We start from the raw sequence: 21,807 nt of genomic DNA, 5'->3' as shown, positions 1-21,807 counted from the left end.
TTCTCTGCCATTCAGACCACACACAAGGCAGTTCAGTTACCTTTAAGAAGCCTAGTTGTAAAAATGCATCCAAAGAAAATCAGCGAACTGATCTTCATCAGAAACAATATCACATAAGCAACATTTAGGTAAACTACATTAAACTCAGAGTGGATTTCCTGTGGGGAAGTTAAGGCATGTAAAAGGGGGATTCGATTTTCTCTGTGGGGCACCCCAAGGTAAGACTGCATAAAATGTTTGAAGTTCACAGGGCAACGATCAGAGCACAGAGAAAAACAAATCCATCCAGTTACGTACAACGGAATGGTCATGCCCTGAAATGGAATGTCAATCACAGAGAAAGTTCAAGTACAAGTTAGATGAGCCACACGTCTGGTAGGCTCTAAGAAGGGTTCATGAGCTGAGACTTTTAAGGCTTTAACTGTGATCTGCTGTGCGTCCATTGTAGTCTTGTGTCTTTTGAAATTGGTGTGCTGTGACCTGTGGATTTCTGATCAGTACAATAACACTATGGTTTCCAAGTCCCTTTCAGCCAAAATTGTTTGAGTGATCCAAATAATCTATGATGTGCCTTGAGCTCTATGATGAAAGATGCAATATAAAAAAAAGGGTAATTTTAGTCATAATAAATAATGGTAATGATGATGAATGGCAGTGTCACGGAGAAGGAGCTGGCCTGCCATTAGGGAGTCCAAAACAACCAGCTGTGAGCTGAAAATGACTGTGTCCAGGCCAGGAGGATGCTCCGTGACTGAGACCACATTAACCTTTCAACCAAAGACCCGGACCAAGCCCCTGATATCTAGGTGTGACCAGTTGTAATGGAAAAAACTACAATATTTATCCTTGAGCCTGAATTTGCCATGGGCTTAAGAGACATTTTCCTAGACAGGTCAATAGGGAGCATGTTCCCTTACTCTTCCAACAGAAGAGAAAACTGAGTCGGTCGGGGGAAGAGCCAGATTACACACAGGAATTATGACTCTAAACCTAGTATGCTTTCCATTCTCTACCAGTCCCCGGACAATTCAATGGAAAGTGAGACTTCAGGAAAGAGCCAACTTGGATGAGAACATGCTGAAACGGGATCCTGTCCCTCAAGATGGTTGCAGAGCTGTTTTCCATCCATTTAGGCTGACAGAGCTTGCTAGTGAAATCCTGGGCACCTCAAGCAGGCAGGAGTCACTCGTTAATGTCCTAGACCTGATCTCCAGAGCCAACAGCACACGGCGGGGGCCCACCGAGTTCCACTGGACCAGGAGGGGAGGGAACACCGCTCTAGAGCCTTGTCCAACTGGACGTCTCAGAGGGCTAATATGCTGCCAGAGGCTTAATTAATGCTCCTGACTGAGGGGCCTGGCCTCCTACTCCTCCCATGTGCTTGAAGACCAACCAGTGGCCACTGGCAAAGACAAAGGACCCTACTCTCTGCCCATCAAGAACCTCTACCAAAAACGAGGAGACTTGCTAGAACACACGAATCCTTTACTTCTTTGCCTTTTTTATTCTTTTGCTGTATATACTGAAATTTTATTTTTAAAGTCTATAGCTTTGACTTGCTTGCGTGTTGGCATAGTTTAGCATATTTTATCATTTGGAATGTACCCGGCTCCTCTTTTTCTATTTTATCATGATACTTTACATTTCTAAATTTTTTTACTGATCAGGATTCTTTTTTGTGCTTATCCTTTGAAGCTAGTCTATTCTCAGCTGTTTGACGTGTATTTCGTTTTTTTCCTTAAAGAAATTAATTACTATTTTATCTTTCTTAAAAGGGTCTCTTGTTCAGTTGAAGCCATTTTAAATTTTATCTCTTTGAAATTTTTGTTTTATTTTTAATATTTTTTAAATTCTTTCCCATGAATAGCCTCTGAAATTATTTTTCTTTCATTTTTTAATGCATCTTACGTTCTATTTTGATACCACGTCTATTCCCCTAGTGAGAAGACTCCTCGAGGACCACAGGAAGAGGCTCGAGTCTCTTTCCACAGGGTTTGAGAATTTGTGAAAGTTAATCCTACCAGCTCCATCCACCAGCCACGTCACCTCAGGGACCTGCTCTGGTTCTGCGCTTCAGCTCACAGCATCTAAAAATGCTGACTTCTTCCAACAGACCTCCTCAGACACTGGACTTCCTCGTTCCCTTCCTGTGTTCTGAAGGTGTGTGGGAACGCAGTGGGGAGAAGCACCACCCCCCGCTTCCATCTCTCCCTCAACCAGCCCTGACCATCCAGCCATTCCATGCCAACCATCCCATTTGGATACGGTGACACCCTTCTTGGCACTGTATCCAGAACCCAATAAAATACAACTCAGAATAAAGAAGTCCCTGCAGTAAATATTAGTAAGGAAATAAAAGCACTGGTCTTAACTGTAAAGAAATCAGAATTTGAGCTCTGACTTTGTCACTAACCCACCATATGACCTGGGCAAATACTTGATTACCATGGACACTGATATTCTCCTCTAAAAAAAGAAAAAGACTATTACACCAGATTATTTCTAAGGACCCCTCTGGAGTTAAATGGCCTATGAATTTATGCCCTTGAATTCAAAGCAAAACAAAACAAAACAAAGCAATACAGAAACAAAAACCTGACATGACCTCAGGGTGTTTGGAGAGCACGTTGTTATTTGTACCCGTTAACAGAAGCCCGAAAGAATTTATTCCTGCCACAGTACCAAGGTCTCTTCAGCCACACCCACTGAGCGACACAATGCATGCCAATGGTGACATAAATGAGGACCCAGTTGAGCTGGGCACCTGACATACTTGCCATTGATGACACCGTCTGGATTGAGCATGGGAATGATCTTGAAAATGAAGTTTTCCCTTAGGAGTCTAGCCACAGGGTCACTGCTGACCAGGAACTCCAGGGCCCCCTTCATCACCCAGCTGGCATTGCTCTCTCCCGGGTGCACTCGGGCAGTGATCACCTGGTATGGACGCTGCCCTGCGGAGAGAGGAACGGGAGAAACTTAAACCTAAGTTCACTTTCCATTTCCAACAAGATCATCTCCCAGGAGCCAGAATGACTCCTGACCGGCATGAAGTCCAAAATAGGCTGACCATTTCCCATACATATCTGATCTACACCGATCCATTTTCCATTTGCCTCTATAGTCTGCAAGACTATAGAAAGTATAAAGTGAAAGCTCAAGACTTTATCAAAAACATAAGTACTTAGCAGCATGAAAAGAAGCCAAGAAGCCAATTTTATCAAGACTACCAAAGGAACAATTAACTCTCCAGAATCCAATAGCATGATGCTGCATGTCACAGATCTGAAATTGAATCTTATCTTCATACTTAGCAGCTGTAAGATCTTAAGTGAGTAATTTGATTTCTGCAAGGTTAGTATCTCATCTATAAAATAGGGACAATGATACTGATCTTGTGTGGGTGTTATAGAAACAAAAAGATGTCAATAAGGCACTCGGCAAATTGCTTGGCATTCACTACAGGTTAGTTTCTCCCATCTCAATTATGAGGTCTGTGGGTAAAATGGCCCTTCTCATTCCCCAGTAGAAATGGGATTCAAGGGCAGAACTTGTGCTGGGAACTTTATGTCTGTAGGACACTGAACTCAAACATTGAAAAAGATTTGACAACAGTGAAGCACCTGGCATCTCAAATCATGCAAAAAGAATCAGGAAAACACTCTTTGCCCAATCACAGCGAGCATACCAATCTGAAGAGACCTTATGGAGACAGCATAGACAAAAAGCCCAAAGATGGGCTTGTCTTTCTTTCTTGTTGATAGAAAACATCTGGACCATTGTAATGTTGAGATGTATTCTAAGACCACATCCTGGCTCAGGTGAAAAGTGTGTTTTGATTGATTAATAGTGTCTGTCCCCCATACACTTGGGGAAGGAGGGGGGGATGATGTGGCATCATACCAGAAGTTAACCACATCTGCTCTAACTCCTTGTCTGATTGTGTGTGTGTGTGTGTGTGTGTGTTTTCTGACTCTCTTTTCCTTTTGTATTCTCTCACCCAATATCTTACGGCTCCTAAACCCATCTGACGGACAAGAACTAAGCATTTGCCAAATATAAATACGCCAGCCATCAAGCAGCCTGAAAGTTAAACTAGTCATTTCTTGGGGCACCTGGGTGGCTCAGTGGGTTACAACCTCTGCCTTTGGCTCAGGTCATGATCCCAGGGTCCTGGGATTGAGCCCTGAATTGGGCTCTCTGCTTGACAGGGAACCTGCTTCTCCCCCGCTCTCTCTCTGCCTGTCTCTCTGCCTACTTGTGATTTCTGTCAAATAAATAAATAAAATCTTTTTTAAAAATAATTAAATAAAATAAACTAGTCATTTCTTTCCACTCACTCAAATCACTGTGAGCTAAATATGTCTTTTCTTCCCTTAAACAGTAGCCTTTTTGAGGAAATAAACTGTGTCTCTAATTCCGTGCAAAAAAAAAAAAAATTGAACAACTTTCAATAACAGAGCTAAAGAACAGGTAACAGTGAATTACTATTATCATCCATTTAGGCAAAAAAACACTATCTGTCGACAACCTCTGAGATCTCAGTTTGAGGAGCAGAGATGGGTACATTTTTACTGACTATGGTGGGAGCAGGTCACGTCAGCCCCTTATAGATCATTTATATATTGGAGACAATATTTGGTTGTTTTTCCCTAAGCAGGTGTCTTGAGCATGTTACAGGAACTACAGAAGCCTTGGGATATAAAAGCTGAATAAATTATAGTCCTTGTTCTGTAAGAGGCCATATAGTGACAAACACACAAGCAAATCACCACAAGTGAGTTAACGGAAGTGTATACAAAGTACCAAAGTCTGACTTACATAAGATCACGTTTGAAGTCATCCTGATAACATTGTTACTTTGGGGTTTTGGTGGTTTTAAGATGTTACTTATTTATGTAAGAGAGAGCACAAGCCTGGGAAGAGATAGAGGGACAAGGAGACTCCTCATTGAGCAGAGAGCCTGATGCGAGGCTTGATCCCAGGACCCTGAGATCATGACCTGACCCAAATTCAGATGCTTAACTGACTGAGCCACCCAAGTGCTCCTAATAATGTTACTTTGAACGGCATCCAGTCTCGTGTGCTTTCTGGATTTGGGAGGAAAAAGTGAGAGCCTTCATGAGAATATTTGATATGCATGTCCCAGCAAGGAAGAGAGTTCAGAGCCACTAGTTTAAGTAGAGAGTCCAGGAGCACCTAGGTGGCTCAGTTGGTTAAGTGTCCAACTCTTCGTTTCAATTCAGGTCATGATCTCAGGACATGAGATCAAGCCGAGATGGTCTCGGCACGGAGTCTACCTGAGATCCTCTCTCTTCCTCAGCCCCTCCCCCAACTCACAGGTGTGTGCTCGCTCGCTCTCTTTGTCTCTCTCAAATAAATAGATAAATAAAATCTTTAAAAGAAAATAAAAAGAAGGTTGGGTGCCTGGGTGGCTCAGTGGGTCAAAGCCTCTGCCTTCAGCTCAGGTCATGATCTCAGGGTCCTGGGATCGAGCCCCACATAGGGCTCTCTGCTCAGCAGGAAGCCTGCTTCCTCCTCTCTCTCTGTCTACTTGCAATCTCTTTCTGTCAAATAAATAAATAAAATCTTAAAAAAAAAAAAAAAGAAGAAGGAGAGAGTTCATGATGGTTTTTCAGCAGGAGAAAGACATGTGAAAGGCTACGTTTCATAAAATCATTTTGACATTATTGCAGGTCATGAATTTGCTGAATCAGAGACAGTATGGCCTGTTGAGTAAAGAATGACTTTTGGAGCCATAATTCCAGAGGTCACATTCCAGCCCCACCATTTTCTACAGAACGAGTCACGGAAGTTTCTGATGAAATCGAGTATTAGATTGGTCATCCTGCAGGTAAGACTAATGATTTGCTAACTGAAACTTACTAAATAAGAATATTGAGGAGGAAGAGAGATATACAGTTAGCTAGCTGAGCAGAGCAGAACCTAACTGAAGGCCAACGTGCCCCCTCCATCATTTGCTCACAATCACATCTCACTCTCTCCAAAGCAAGTCATATTGGCACTCCGATAAAAAAGCTTGTTGAGAAAGAGGCTTGATGAATTCATACCCAATCAGCAGACTATTTTCAGTTCTATAATTCCATACCACTCTCTTTGTGGTCTTTGAACCAAGTTCATTTACAGCATATGGAACAACAATGGTAAGTACTCCCAGCCCAGCAAGAAGAAATAAAAAATAGCTTAAGCTCTTGTAAATTTCTAATACCAACTGAACACCCTCATTGTCTGGGCCACTTGGCTCCCACTGCCTGTTACCCAGTACAATTCAATGCATCAGTCCATAAAGTGAATGCAGCCCTTGCAAAGAGATGCCCACAGTGTGCCTTTCCTTCCAAGAATCAGGTTAATAACGTGCTGTATTGTAATATACCACAAGACCTAGCAGACTGCTCTGAGCATCATAATGAAGCAAACGGGGAAAACTGTGGGTTCTCATGAAGACATAAGCAGCATGTTAGCCATTTCCAGTTGATTTTCCTCTCTTTCTTCTGTGATTTAAGACAACTTTACAGTTGTACTGGTGAGTTAAACTTATGAGACCATTCAGTTGCGGCAGCAAATGGGTGTTCTAGAGAAGATACAACAGCTGCAAATAGTATGCGACACACATACATGTGTTTTTTTCTTGTTATTGACAATTTCAGGTTTAAAAACTCATTTCTGCTTAGGGTAGGGCAAAGAGGATCAGGTATCTGCATTTTTTTTTTCTCTGCAATTTATAAAATCTATTCCAGAGGTCACCAAAATGTATGGGGGAGTCATGGTTTGGCAATATGCTAATTCTTAAAGCTCAGTATTGAATTTATGTCAGTGGTAATAACATCTGTAAAAAGAGGTTAGAAACAAGGAGGGAATTATATAATGCCTAAGAGATAGCAGGCTCACGGCCAGTGAAAAACTGAGTCAGAATTGAAGACATATGTGATGATACACGTGTGTACCCAACTCCATAAACATCCATCCAGTTTTTCCTTTTTTCTTTCAACAATAAATATTAAATTCCTACTGGCACTCTGGAAGATTGTGGAGATTGGAGGGGAAATAGCGGTTTCTGCCCTCAGGGAACTAATAATAGTCTGGTGGGAAAGACAGGAACACAGATAATTATGATCCAGTGGGATCAGGGATATTTGTCAAGACATTTTCAAAGCATCGTGGATTGCTCATTACAACATTATTTATAAAGAAGTGAGCAACTGGAAATGACTTAAATGTGCACCCGTAAAAACTAGCTAAGGGAAGGATTCATAAACAGAGTGTGAGGCAAGTGTTAAAATGGCACCTGGATATTTCTGTTGACACTAGAAGATATCTGTGACACTATGATGAGTGACAAAATACAGGCAAGAGTGCTACATCATAGTGGATCCCATTTTTATGTAGCTGTCACATTCTCTTAAAGGTATCTAACTATACATAGGACACATTGTGGGTGGAGGTCATTTAAGTAATTTTTATGTCCTCTATATCCCTATCTAGAATGTTCTCCTCTTCAGAAAATAATAAGCAAATGTCAATTTTCCCAAAGGCAAAATATTTTCAAATAGTAAACCGCAGAGGAGAAAGAGGAAAGAAATGGATTTTCACAGAAGAGGTAACATTGGATCTGGTTTGTCCAGATTGAGTGGGAGTTTTCCAGATGAAGTAAAGAAAGGAAGAAGGTGACCAAAAAAGGCTAAGTAGATGCATTTGCAAAATAACAACATCATAGAGCATCTAACGCCTGAAGAAGAGCAAAGTGATTTGATGTGGCTGCAGTCCTAAGCTATACGGAAGGTAAAATGGGAGTAAAGCCACGAAGTGGTTTGCACCTGTGTCTGCAGACCTTTGGAACCAATGCTAAGGAGACTGGAAACCATCTTACAAGTTGTGAAGGCCCCACGGAAAATCCTCATGCAGGGGTATGACCAAACAGCAAGTCTCACTGGAGCTAAAGACTCAGACACTGGAGGTAAGTGGTGGGAAAAATGGCCAAAAGAGGAGACTGATTTTCAAAGTTAAGGAAGACTACCTTTGCCTTCACTTTGGGAGAGTGGATAAAAACATCTTGATTGGGGTGCCGGCGTGACTAGGTCAGTTAGGTGTCTGACTTTGGCTCAGGTCATGATCTCAGTGTCCTGGAATGGAGCCCTGAGTGGGTCCACGCTTGGAGGCAGGGGGAGTCCTGCTTCTCTCTCTTTCCCTCTGCCTCTGCCCTTCCCCATGCTCATGCTCACTTGTACTCTCTCTCTCTCTCTCTCTCTCTCTCTCAAATAAATAAGTAAAATCCTTAAGAAAAATTTATTTAAGGCCAAGGGAGTAAGGAAGGAGCAAGGAAACAGATATGGGAAAAACTGTCAATAAAAGAAGATTCTGAAAAAAGAAAATCTGAAAATAGGTGTGGAGAAAAATATTTACACATTATAGAATATACTAATGTTTCCCACCAAAGGTGGCCTACTATGTACATTTTCTGCACCATGTGTTCCATCTCTTTTAAATTAGCGTTATTTATAGTGTAATTTATATTCAATAAATTTCACCAATTTTAATTTTACAATTCAGTGAATTTTGACAAATGGATCCAGTGCTGTAAAACCACTACGAACATAATATAGAGCATTATTACCATCACAAAAATCCCCCTCATTCTGTTTTGCTGGCAACTCCCTCCCCATCCTTAGCCTACAGCAACCAGTGATCTGCTTTTCGTCTCAATAGCGTTGTCTTCTCTGGAATTTCATAAGAATTGATTCATACAGCGTATAAGCTTCCTGTCTGGCTTCTTTCACTTAGCATAATGTTTGTTAGAATCAACCACGTTGTTGTATGAATGTATCAATAATCTGTTCCTTTTGGCCACTGACTCATATTCCCGTGAGCCACAAAGCAATAGATATGCCTCCACTGGTTTATCAGCTCAATATAATCAATCAAACATTGGTTTAATATTTGAGTTATTTCCAGTTTAAGGCTATTATGAACAAAGCTGTTATAATTTGCACACACATCTTTCTTTGGAGTGAATTCCTGACTATAGAATTTGTGCATCTTACAGTAAGGATAATAGGAGAGTAGGTTATTACAAGGGGCTGCCAAACTGTTTCGCAAAGAACGCAGACCATTCTGCATGCCCGCCAGCAATGTCTGAGAGTTCCAGTTGATCCTCAGGTCGATCAACCCTGAACATTGTCAGGCTTTTTAATTTAGCCATTCTCATGGGGAGACAGTAGTGTTTAATTGTTGTTTCAATTTGCATTTCCCTGATGACTAATGATGTTAGAACTTTGTGCTGTTTTTGGTCACTTCCACACCTTCTTAAGTTAAGTACCTGTTCAGATCTTTTGCCCATTTTAAAATCAGGTTGTCTTATTATTGAGTGGGACAGGTTCTTGAGATCTTCTAAATGTAATCCTCTGGCAGATATATGTTCAGTCAACACTTCTCCAAGTCTTTGGCTTATCTTTTTTGTTTTCTAGATTATGTATTTTGAGACACAAAAGTTCCTTATTTGATAAATCCAATGTATGCACTCTTTTTCTTTTGTAATTTGGATATTTTGTGTTTCACGAAGGAATCTTTGCCGAACGCAACGTAACAATAATTTTCTTCTGCAAGAGTTAGTCTAAGTTTAACATTCAGATCAATTTACATAAGGTGTTTCAAGTTAATTTTGGATTACGATATGATGTAAAGGTTGAGATTCACATTTTCCCTCCCATAAGATCCTTTAGCATTTCCTACATATTCAAGCTTATCTTCTGCAAAAAAACAACAGTTTCATTTTTCCTCTCCAAACCTTAAGGCATTTTTTTTCAACTGGGTGGTGTTATCAACCTGACATTCCTGAAATATAATCAATTTGATTATATTATCCTTTAATGTGATTCTGGCTTATTTCCTTAGAATTTTTGCATCTATGTCCCATGAGAGAGATGACCTGTGAGGACTTTCTTTTCTTGTAATGTCCTTGTCAGGCTTAGTTATCAAGCTTATGATGAGTTGGAAAGCATTGCCTCTTTTTCTTTTCTGTGTAAGATTTTTAAAGATTGGAAATACTACTTCTTTAAATTTTATGGTAAAATTTCTTAGGGAAGTTAGCTAAGCCTAGAATTTTCTTTCTCATAAGATTTTAATAACGACCCGATTTGTATAATCACAAATCCAACTTATTTTATTTTGTTTTTAAAGATTTATTTACTTATTTTAGAGAGACAGAGCTCACACATGAAGGGAGGGGTGGAAGGAGAGAAACAGACTCCTAGTCAGCTTAGAGCCAGACTCGAGGCTCAATCTCAGGACCCTGAACTCACAACCTGAGCCAAAATCAAGAATCAGATGCTCAACCGACTGAGTCACCCAGACCTCTAAATTATTTTATTTTATTTTATTTGACAGATAGAGATCACAAGTAGGCAGAGAGGCAGGCAGAGAGAGAGAGAGAGGGAGGAAGCAGGCTCCCCGCTGAACAGAGAGTTCGATGCGGGGCTCGATCTCAGGACCCCAGGATCATGACCTGAGCCAAAGGCAGAGGCTTTAACCCACTGAGCCACCCAGGCGCCCCCTCCAAATTATTTTAAAACATATTCAAATTGTGTAATAAAAATCCAACTGTTCAGATTTTCTATTTCTTCTTATGCCCATTTGGTAATTATACTTTTCTGTAATTTTGCATGGAAAACTCTATTTTCAAATTTGTCAACATAAAGTTGTTTTTTAAATACCTCTTCTTATATATAAGAATCTCTAGTGATGGTCTCTTATCTTTATTTCTGATACAGAGGGGTTTTTTTTTTCCTTAATCATTCTCATGAAGGGCATAACATTTTAGTTTTTTCCCAAAAACTATTTTACAATCAATCATTTTCTCTTTAATTAATTTTGCCCTCTAATTTTTATTTATCCTTCCTTCCACTTTCTTTGCTTTCATATTTTTGTTCATTTATAAAGAACTTGAAATGATATCTAGATCATTAGCTCAGCATATGATACAGTTTTATAAATATCTTTATGTTTAAAAGAATGTTGAGTGCCATGTTCCATATACCCCAATTATATCAAGTTTGTTAGTAGTATTAGTTCCTATTTCCTTTATTCTTGCTTGATACTATGTCTCCTAATTCTATGAGGTCCTGAAAGAGGTATGTAACAAGTCTCCAAAGATACTTCAAATTATCCATTTTTCCTTGGAATGTTGTTAATTATTTTTTTCAAAGATTTATCTATTTATTTGACAGGCAGAGATCACAAGCAGGCAGAGAGGCAGCCAGAGTTGGGGGGGGGAGCAGGCTCCCCGCTGAGCAGAGAGCCGGATGTGGGGCTCCATCCTAGGACCTTGGGATCATGACCTGAGCAGAAGGCAGAAGCTTTAACCCGTTGAGCCAACCAGGTGCCCCAAATGTTGTTAATTATTTTAAAGGTATGCTATTAACTGAACCTAGATTTAGAGTTGCTTTGTTGCCCTAACTGGATTATTTTCATTGTTATAAGGTGTCCTTTTATTTCTGTTAAAACATTTTGCCTTAGCTTCGTATTTGTCAAAGTATTCATACAGACTAGACTTCTTCTGGCTAGTATGTACAATGTGCATCTTTTCTCATCCCTTTACCTTCAGACTTCCTGTAATTTTTCATTAGGTGTTTATTTCTTGGAAGTACGGTATAGTTGGATATTTGTATTTTATTCACTGTAACATTATTTTATTTTTAAGTGGAGTATTTACTCTTTTTACACTTGATGAAATGAATGATATATGTGGGTTTAACACTATCATTTTATTATTTCTTCTCCATTCACCTTAACTATCGTATTATCTATTTTCTGTCCTATCTTGTCTTCAGTTGGATTAACTGCATAGTTTTTTCACATTGGTCCTTTTTTCTTCACTATTAGTGTGGTACTTACATGTCTTTTATTCTTTAATTAGTTACCTTAGAGATTATAATATGCATCTTTGCTTTATCACAATACAATATAATCTACTTTAATTTCCATTATAAGTCTTAGGAGTCAGAAAACATGTACATGGTGTTAATTTCAATCAAATGATATATTTGCCCTTTTTAATTACTCTTCACTCTTTCTGACATCGAGGTTTCATTCTTCTTCTGCTTGAAAAATCATCTGTTAGTGTTGCTTCTAAGAAGTTTGAGTCTGCTGGAATTGAGTATTCCCTTGCCTGAAAACGAATCCACCTCATCTTCAGTTCTGAAAAGTATTTTTGCTGAGTGTAGGAATGTGACACTCCTGATGCTGAACTCTGTTTTCTATTGCTTTCCATGTTCCTTCCACCAACATCCTGCAGTCCTGCAAGTACTGAGAAGTTTGTCTCCTCGTTTTGCAGAAGTAGGAATGCCTGTTTTTGTTTTCTGCCACATACACTCTCTTTACATGGTTTACAAAAGAAAGGAGAATGTTTTCATTGGAATTTTCAGGTTCTTGAACTGTGTTATATTCTTTTTTTTTGGGGGGGGGGGTTGGCACATTTCGGTTGATCGTGCGGAAACTAGCAGATGGCCTATCCTAACCTCTGCAAGTAATGAAAACTTTCCTTCTCGCCAAAGGTTGTATCACTTATTCCTCATACATTTCTAATTTCTTTGAATTTCTTCAACAATATGAACCAGAAGAACCTTTTCATTTCGTTCGATGTTACCATAACTTCTGGCTCTCTGACAGATTAATAAACAATTGGGGCTTTTTAAAAGTGTGAGATTATAGAGAAACACACAGATGGCATTGCTATAGAACCCTGCAGTTGGGAAGCTACTTTCCCCTCCATTATTTCTTCGGTCCTCACAGTAAATCTGGGAAGCAAAGACAGGTATTATTCTCTTCTTGTTTATAAAGCCAAGAAGGAGAGAAAGCCAAACAAACAAACAAACAAACAAACCACTACAACAAACAAACCTGGGGTGCTTTGAATCAAGATCCAATGTTCTTTTCATTTGACCATGTATTATTCCGTGTGTGTACTCCAGAGGAAGGCTGAAATGAATCCTATTGAGACAATGCGTGATGATACACTGAGGGGCAATCAAGTATCACACAAATTATGACAACCAGCTTCTGGCTCGGACTGATTAAATGGATTTGGGAAAATTAAACCCTTTTGAAATCACAGTTCCTGACCTATAAAGCAAGGCTTTCTTAGGTCTTCGCAGCACTGAATTCAGTGATTATCAATGGCAACTGAAATATGGTAGATAAAAATAAAATGTTTTAGCCAAGGGTTTCAATCCCCTTTGGTTCTATTATGTTCTCCTGTATCATGTTAATAGAGCTCGTAACAAGAAACAAAATTACATGAAGCTTCATCTCTTTTCTCACTTTTTCCAATATTCAGATGCAAGCGCTGATAAGTGGCGAGGTGGTCAGAAGTCAGACGGCAGCACAAGAAAAGAGGGAAGGTAATCACTGCTAACAATCCACTTCAGAACGGCCAAGTTGGGCTGGATCTCTCTTGCTGCCCCCAAGCACGGGGCACGATCCTTCCCAGAGGAGCGGGGTCTGCCTGCTCATGAGGCCTCCTGTACAAACTCTCCAGCTGCGGTCTTCCGGCCCACAGGCCATCAGACCAGACTGCAGTTTCCTCTAGTGGCAAGAAGTGGCCTCAAGATCTTGCCCCTTCTCTTGCCTTCAAAGCCTGAGGTGTGACCTTCATACCCCCAAATGCCTGACACAGAGCCCTAAAAGCTCTGGCTTCTGTTTGGATATTTCTTCATTATCACCAAGGAGACATGGGGCGCGTGCACTGACCAGGGTCGGGGAGCATGCCCCATGGAGGAGTCTCAGGGAAGTAAAGGAAGCCATGGACCATAGGCTCTTCACACTGATGAGCTACAGAAACTGACCGGAAGGTCGCCATCTTGCCACTGGCAGCCCATGAATCTTTTCCTGGACTTTCTTAAACTTCTTCACAAATTCTAAGAACGACATACAGCAGAGCTGGGAAGTGTTAAGGACAAGGAGTACCCCCCTCATGCCGGGACCTCTGAGGCCTCACCCTCTCTCATTCCTCCTCTCTCCATCGTCCGTCCCTCTCACTTCTTCGCCACAAACAGGCCACCTCCCCCTCAGCAACCGCTCTAGCCCCACAGAAGCCCCAGTGATCTACAAACACAGAAAACCCAAATCTGACTGCATCACCTCCCATATAATAAACGGTGCTAGAGTTTACGCTCCTCCCAGAGCCCTCAGTGAAAGCCCCCAGCCGCTGGCCTCAGCCGGACTGTCTGGTCTTGCTTCCCGTCACTCCTGAATCAAACAGTCCTCCCTCTGCTGTGTGCTATTTCCTGAACCAGCATGTCTTGTCCCTCCCACGGCCCTGCATTGCTGCCCGAGCTCTTCCCTCTAGTTCCTGAGCCTCGTTTCTCTCTTCCTAAAGCTGTGTACATTGGGGCTTTCCAGAAGACATTTGCTGACTAGATGGGAGTAATTCACTGTAATTATCTCCTATAATTAACCCTTCTGTGCCCAACTGTGCCACAACATATTAATTCACTGGGTTCCCCCCCAAATTCATTCCTTCATTCATTCAACAAGGATTTATTGAGCTCTTAAGAGTACCTCAGGAGGCACTGTAATGGGGACTGGCGCCGCACCAGGGAGAGTCGAAGTCCTAGCTGTCAGCAGCTTGCCTTCCTGTGGGGAAGGCAAACAATAACGCCATGTTGAGTTCCATGGAAAAAATAAAGAAACAGCAGAGGGGAAGCAACAGAGGATCCAGAAGAGGGGCGGAGTCATCATTTTAGAAAGGATGATCCAGGGAAGGCTCTCTGAGGGGCTGACACCCAAGAACGGTCCCCCCGGAAGGAGAAAACTCAGCCAGTTCCCAACACAGCCTTAAGCAGGGCTGGAAAAGAGAATGCGAAGTGGAAGAGAACCCCACAATGCGTGTCTTACAGAGAAAGGCTGTGCTTGTCACGGGAAATCATAGAGGCTTCGAGGAGGGCAGTACCAGGATCCAATCTGTATTTTTGCTCCCCTGAAGACACCTGCCCACACCACAGTCAGAATGACATCTGTGAAGAACAGACAGGGAGGCCGGCTGGGTTCCTCACATGTAACAATCACACACTGTTCTGCGTTTCACACACCACAACGATGCTGTAAGAGCACAGATCACTGTAAATGACTAGCCCTCAGTAGGGATCACCATCTGCTTCTTTCACTTCCTGCGACTACTATGAAAGTTTCCACCCATCAAGTAATAGGCAGGATGATGCACCCATTCTTTTATTCAACATTTATTGAGTATCTTTTGTTTATCAAACACTGGGGATGCGAAGGGGTTCTAGACCAAGTACCTCTCTTCAAGGAACTACCACCTATCCCAAAGGGAAATAATTATTTATTGGGAGTGAAAGACTTCTGGCCTTTTGGAAACTTCTCTCCACTAGGGCAGTGTTTCTCCAACTGGATTGTGCACGTAAATCCTCCAGAAATCTTGCTAAAAAGAAAATTCTGTTTCAGTGACTATGGAGGGGGCCTGAGATCCTGCATTTCTACCAGGCTCCTGGGAGGGTGCCAACATGGTTGGTCCAAAGATCACACTCAGTGCAGCAAAGCTCTCCCCATCCAACAGAAACATAATGCAAGCCACAGAAACATTGTGCAAAATTCTGTGTTTTCTAATAGCTACAGTTTTCTAAAATACAAAAAAATATGAAGGGGCACCTGGGTGGCTCAGTCAGTTAAGCCTCTGCCTTTGGCTCAGTTCATGATCCCGGGTCTTGGGATCGAGCCCCGCATCGGGCTCCCTGCTCAGCGGGGAGCCTGCTTCTACCTCTCCCACTCCCCCTGTTTGTGCTCCTTCTCCCTCTACCCATCTCAAGTAAGTAAATAAAATCTTTTTAAAAATACTAAATTAATTTTCATAAATTGTATTTAACCCAACAGATCAAAAATATTACCATTTCAATGTGTAATTAATATGAAAATGATTAATGGGATCTTTTACATTCTAGGGTCCTGAGTCATTGAAAGTCTGGTGTGTATTTTACAATTTCAGCACACCTCAACTCAGACTAATCACACGTAACTTCTCAATAGCCTCAGGAGGCTCATGACTGCTAACCCTAACCATAGCCCTCGATCCTCGATCAACTGTCTTAATTGAACCCCTTCACCACACTTAATGGTAGAAGTTTACTACACTCCAATGGAATATAGCTAAGGCACCAAGGAAATGAATAAAAGAATAAGGCTTTTCCTCCTCAAACAAAACATTCTGTTCCACTGTCTTCTTTCTTGTGAAACAATCCAATTTTGAAATATTACAAACTCATATTTCTTTGCAAAGGGCAATCTTGCCATCTTACTTTGTACCATTCTGTCTCTGAAATATATATATATATATATATATATATATATATATATATATATAAACTGGGCTTGGATAATGGGTACAAATGAAGAGAAAATCAGGAAATCTATTCCTGAGCAATTTTCAGATAACCAAGAGGAAGTGGCATAATCGAGGCTGAGATAATAATTTTCAACTCTGCACAAACGTGAGAAAATTCATCTGCATTCCCTCATCTGCGTCAAACTCTACAGATTTTTCAGGAGATTTTGTTATATTATAATATGCTGGAAGTAAAAAATAATACATCTGTGCTATAATGATACATAATATATCCAGTACGATAATAGAGTATTTGGATTGGATTTGAGGAATTTACTACACACAGAAACAACAGTCACTCGGGAGAAGTGTGTAATCGCATCAGGAAAATTGCAGACAGATGCTGCTGCACTCCCCACCCCACCCCCGCCGCCCCCAATCCATCAGCTGATCTCAGTTAGGGATGTTTGTAATTCTGCCTTGGGATCTGCAGGCTCTGCCCCCGAGCTCCCCAGTAGAATGAACGCTGCCCAGAGGAGAGCATTGACTAACTCCCTCAAGCTCCAGGAGGTCCCAGGAGGACTCTGTCACCTACACACCACTCAGAGTGGGGCCAAATCAGTACCGACTGTTTCTGAATGGAGGCCTTGTGAAGACACAGCCAAGGCTCATGCAGTCTCTGGCCAGAACCCGTGGCCTGACCACTATCTCAACAGAACTGTGCATCACAGTATCTTCCAGAAATACCAATAACGGAAACAAGAGGGAAGGAGACCTTTTCATGCTCCACGAAGACTCATCCCACACACCCCACCGGGTTATGCTAGCTACATTACGTCTCACTAGGTTTGGGTGTAATAGAAGGCTCCAAAAGCTATGAAACTCCAAGAAAGAAATTAAAGAGCTGTAGGCTTTGCTCAGAAAACTTTGAAATATTCTAATGAATCGTTCTGCTCCCAGGTCACATACAACGGGTCTCTTGCTTTGTTCTTTCCCACAGTATTTGCCTGAACATATCTGGACGGGAGTAGAATCCAAAGTGCCTAAGGGAGCAGATTCGAGGTTCCAGAGACAGACGGAGTTTCTTCCAGAAGCAGAGTCTCTGCCCCTGCGGGGTTACAGCGGGCTGCTGGGGCCACCTTACTGCGGGAGGCTAACACGCGCCCGTGAGGGAGGGAAGGAGAGGATGAACCAAGCGAGGGGCAAAAACGTGCTCTCGTGTGTGATGGACGTCTTTAAACAGCCGAACAGCACGGTTCTCTTTTGGTTAGAAATGACAAACCGAGAGCATGCCCTCGTCAGTGTTCCGTCCTTCAGAAATCTCAGGTTCCCCCAAACTCTTTCCAGACCCGGCGATTTAAGACAGCAGAAAAGCCACCACGCAAAAACTGCATGACAAATAAATTATGGGCCCGAGTCATAAGGACCAATAAGGAAGGAGGAGAAAATTTAAGAGTTTTAAGCCCCAAACATACGTCACCACCTGACAGTGGAACAGAGCATTTTAGAACTGAAACCGTGCCAGGAAATTTCAATAGTTGCGTTACTCGCTTTGCACCGTGCAAATTTTTACTCTTGCCATTGAGTAAAGGCGTGGTATAGGTTGTGGGGTTGGGGAGGGAAGCTGGAGGTGTTTAAGGAAGCAGGGTGGTGTGGGGGGGACGCTGGCATAGGCAGGTAACCTCGATGCCTAGTTACTCCACAGACAGAACAGAGAGCTGTTGTGGGTACATGGAACGGAATGGAGTTATGACATTTTGAAATGAATTTTAAAATTCAGGCTGAGCTGCCGGTTTGCAGTAAGAGACGAATGGAGGAAGCGAGGGAAGAAGTAAGAGAAAAAGAAAGGGAAAGAGGGTCATCATCGCTGCTGTTCCAATCCAAATGCCTAGAGTGGTGACCCGCCGGGTCTTCACTTACGTAACCCGACAAGCCTATTCCAGACTCACAGTTGCTCGGCAACGTGCCTTTTATGTTTAAGCCATTTAAATGTATTCACCTTCTGAATTAGGTATATTCACAGATGACTGGGCAAGAAGAAAGAGCCCCTGGCAGGCCAAGAGCTCTTAGGATGTGTGGAATCAACAGAGTGTGTGCAAAGTTGGTCTGGTCAGAGAGCCTGACAGAGGATATTAGTGACACATTTAGGCCTGAAAATGAGAAATTGAGATCAGCATACAAAGTCTTTCGCTGCTTCCAAACCAGGCTTCTGTCAGCATCAAAGATGTATTTCTGCCCCTCCGCCACATCAGTGTTTCCTTCTGCCTTTCCGAAACCCTCCCACAGGTCCTGGTGGCGGGAGCAGCAGCTGGCACATGGCCCCTGCATGTGGCCTTGAACCCAGCTGTCTCTGGGTCTCATCGCCGCCCTGTGTGGCCCGACGTGGTGACAGTGAGCCATCACCGTCCTTCTGGACAACTCCACTGGAAATGGGAAGGTCTCACCAGATTCCACCTGCAAAGAATGACCCAGCCTCTCATTTCTGCCTCCAAAGTAACTTTCAGATATTTTCCATCTTCTGCATCCCTGTTGATTCAAAATACTCAGTGACACCTCTCCCACTGCCCTCAGGATCAAATTAAGGGCACAATTCTTACTGGGGCACAAGGCCCTTCATGATCTGCCTTCCCAAGGCAAGGAGCCTCAACCCTGGCCACCCCTGCCTCAGCAACCCCCCTGCACACACAGAGCACAGCCAGCACCCTCCTGTTTCCCTGTGCCCTACTCTGCCCTTTGTACAGGCTCTTCTTTCTATGTAATGCCCGCCTTCCTGTGCCCTCTCTGCTGGACAGCTCCATTGGACTTTAAGTTCAGTTCAAATGTCACTCATTTCTGGGTAATTTCCCTCTTACTGCCTTCAGAGTCTGAATTAAATACTCCTGAGCCTGTCCCTTCAGCCATCTGGCACACACCTACCATAGCATGAGTCCTTTGAGCCCACTATGCCTTGTGCTTTGCACTTTACTTACCTGCCTCTCTCTGGAGCATAACTCAAGGTGGGCTACAGCGCTCAGAGCAAGCCTGCTTTGCAAAGTTCAGTAAAGTATCTGAGATCTGAAAAAGCATGTATACTGGCCCTCAAAAATAAGAAGAAACTATGAAATCGAAACCAGTGTTTGATTGTCCAAACAGAATATGATGTCAACTGCATTGATTATTAAATTCAGTATTCATACAAATGTTATTATCTTTGAAAATAACTTGTAGGGTTAGATTTTTGTACCTTGCAGGAATTACTGATTACAGACCTTGATGGCTAAGGAATCATAGCCAACTATAAATGATCAGCCATAGCCAAATAATTGTGAAAGCATACGAAATTGTTTCAACTTCAGTAAAAAAAAAAAAAATACTTGATGTGGGATGTGAGCACATTTTATTATGTTCATTGTGACACAGGATGGGGCCTCCACCTCTTAAAAGTGCCTTGGGCCTAAAAAGATCTTAAAAATGGCCCTGAGGATGTATATTTAATTCAATTTTATTTTCCCAGGAACTAAGAATTAGCTTGGTGACTGGTACACACCTGTCACCTGCACACTCACGTGCGCACACACACACACGTGCATACTTATATACACAAATTTCATTAAAACGTGGATTAGAGAAGCAAAGACGAGTGAGAGGAACGTCACCCTATCTGAGACTCAGGCAGGCACTGAAAGCAAGACTTTGTAAAGTTGGACTGTGCAGCCTCCGAGCCGTGGACGGGGAAGTGGATCCCTATGGGAACGGCTAGCCTTAAAAGAGCACAGCTGGAAAGACGGAGCTTGATCAAAAAAGGTTTCTGAACCATGCATCTATATGGATGGCCTTATACATTAAGAGGAATGAAAGAAGCAAGTAATGCTTCTTTTCTTCTCTCTGGGCTTAGAGAGAGAGAACAACAAATGCTTAGAGAAACAGAGAGAAAGACACAGACAGATGGATGAGAAGGCGGGGACTGTGGGCCTGAAGTGTAACGATTCTATCAGACGAGATCTTTGGTCATCAGTTCTTCCTGCACAGTATATAGATTTAAAGGTCCCCAGAAAGCCATTTAATACAAGCCAAATGACATCCCACTAGTGCCTTGGTTTAAAATAATCCCCCAGACCATGCCATGGGATTGCATCAGAGGTGGGCCTTGCGGATTGCATGTCAATGGATATTTTAAATATCAAGTCATCATTTAAACTTAGCCAGCTCTCAATTTTGACTCTTTTCAGAAAGTTAGAATTCTTGCATTTATATTTTGAAGTGAGACACAAGGTCACAAAAAGACTCAAACACAGCCCTAAAGCTCTGCACAGTGAGCAGGTAAGCCGTGTTCCCGTATGCCCTGAGCTGGCCAGCAATCCGGCCTTGGACTTGGCTTAGAAGCCCGGCTCAACATGCTCTTCGTGTCCAGTCACTTAAGATCTCTGAGCGTCAGTGCCTCATTTGCAAAACTGGGGGAAAAGACTGTACCATGCAATGGATGTGTTCACTGACCTTAACATGGTGATCATTTCACAACATGTGTGTGTAACAAATCGCAACACTGTACATCTTAAATTTCACACCACATTAGATATCATTCGTATCCCAATAAAGTTGGAAAAAAATAGTACCCATCTCACAGCATTGTTGTCCAAATTCAATGATAGCGCATTTTGCAAAGTATAAGGTATATGCTAATTACTCAATAATGTAATTAAGTAATTTGTATATTGATCAATTAAGGAGATTTATATTATTATTCAGGCTATAGTAAATTGAATGAATGAATCAATGAGTGAGTGAATTATTAGAGTGACAACATCTACTTTAAAAGAGAATCATTCAAATTTGACTTTAAAACTTTTGTTTACAACCCAATATAGACAGATGGGAATAGAAGTGAGTATTGCCATATGAATTCATGATGTTATGATGTCATATTCCACTCTGTGATGGTGAGACTGTGTCCATAATGGCTAAGATCAAGGGCTTCCAGCCAATCAAATGGACTGTGATCTAAACCCAGGTGACCAACTCTCCTAATTGCCCAGGACTGTCCCAGTTCCATCACTGAAAGGCCCATGTCCAGTGGAACCCCCACCTCAGCCCTGGGCAAAACAGGACAACTAGTCACCCCATCCCCTGGTCCCTCCATGTCACAGTAACTTGAACCCATGTAAGCTACTCATAGTCAGCCTCAATTTTTCTGGTTGTCAAAGGAACATAATAATAATAACCTCACCTCATTATGTTATTGTGACAATTAAAGCTGGAAGCTTAAGCTGCTCAGAGCTTACACAAACCCCAGCATGGGTCAACGGAGTGGGCAGGGTGGCTGCCTTTCCCTCTGTTCTGAGATGCAAAGAGATCCTAGGAGACTGCTCTCTGGGGACAGACCCCCGAAAGCACAAGGTAAGAGGGGGAGACTGATGGGTAGGGAGAGAATTTCCACTGACACAGAAATATCTTCCATGGTAATCAGCATTGACGGGAAA

General features: G+C 42.1%; 1 protein-coding gene across 1 annotated transcript in view; it reads right to left on the bottom strand.

The window, feature by feature from the left end:
- The window catches only part of LOC116862614 (cytosolic carboxypeptidase 4-like), a gene marked incomplete at its 3' end in the record, with an annotated part of 169,333 nt that overhangs the window by 118,592 nt on the left and 28,934 nt on the right, over nucleotides 1-21,807 (bottom strand). The window contains exon 3 of the mRNA XM_032849972.1: nucleotides 2,774-2,954. Coding sequence (XP_032705863.1) covers nucleotides 2,774-2,954 — 181 coding nt within the window. The remainder of the gene's footprint in view (nucleotides 1-2,773; nucleotides 2,955-21,807) is intronic.

The sequence above is a fragment of the Lontra canadensis genome, unplaced genomic scaffold (genome assembly GCF_010015895.1).
Source record: "Lontra canadensis isolate GAN:19392208 unplaced genomic scaffold, GSC_riverotter_1.0 scaffold276, whole genome shotgun sequence".
NCBI lineage: Eukaryota > Metazoa > Chordata > Mammalia > Carnivora > Mustelidae > Lontra > Lontra canadensis.
The sequence above is the reverse complement of the archived record's forward strand: the minus strand, read 5'-3'. Positions and strand labels throughout refer to the sequence as shown.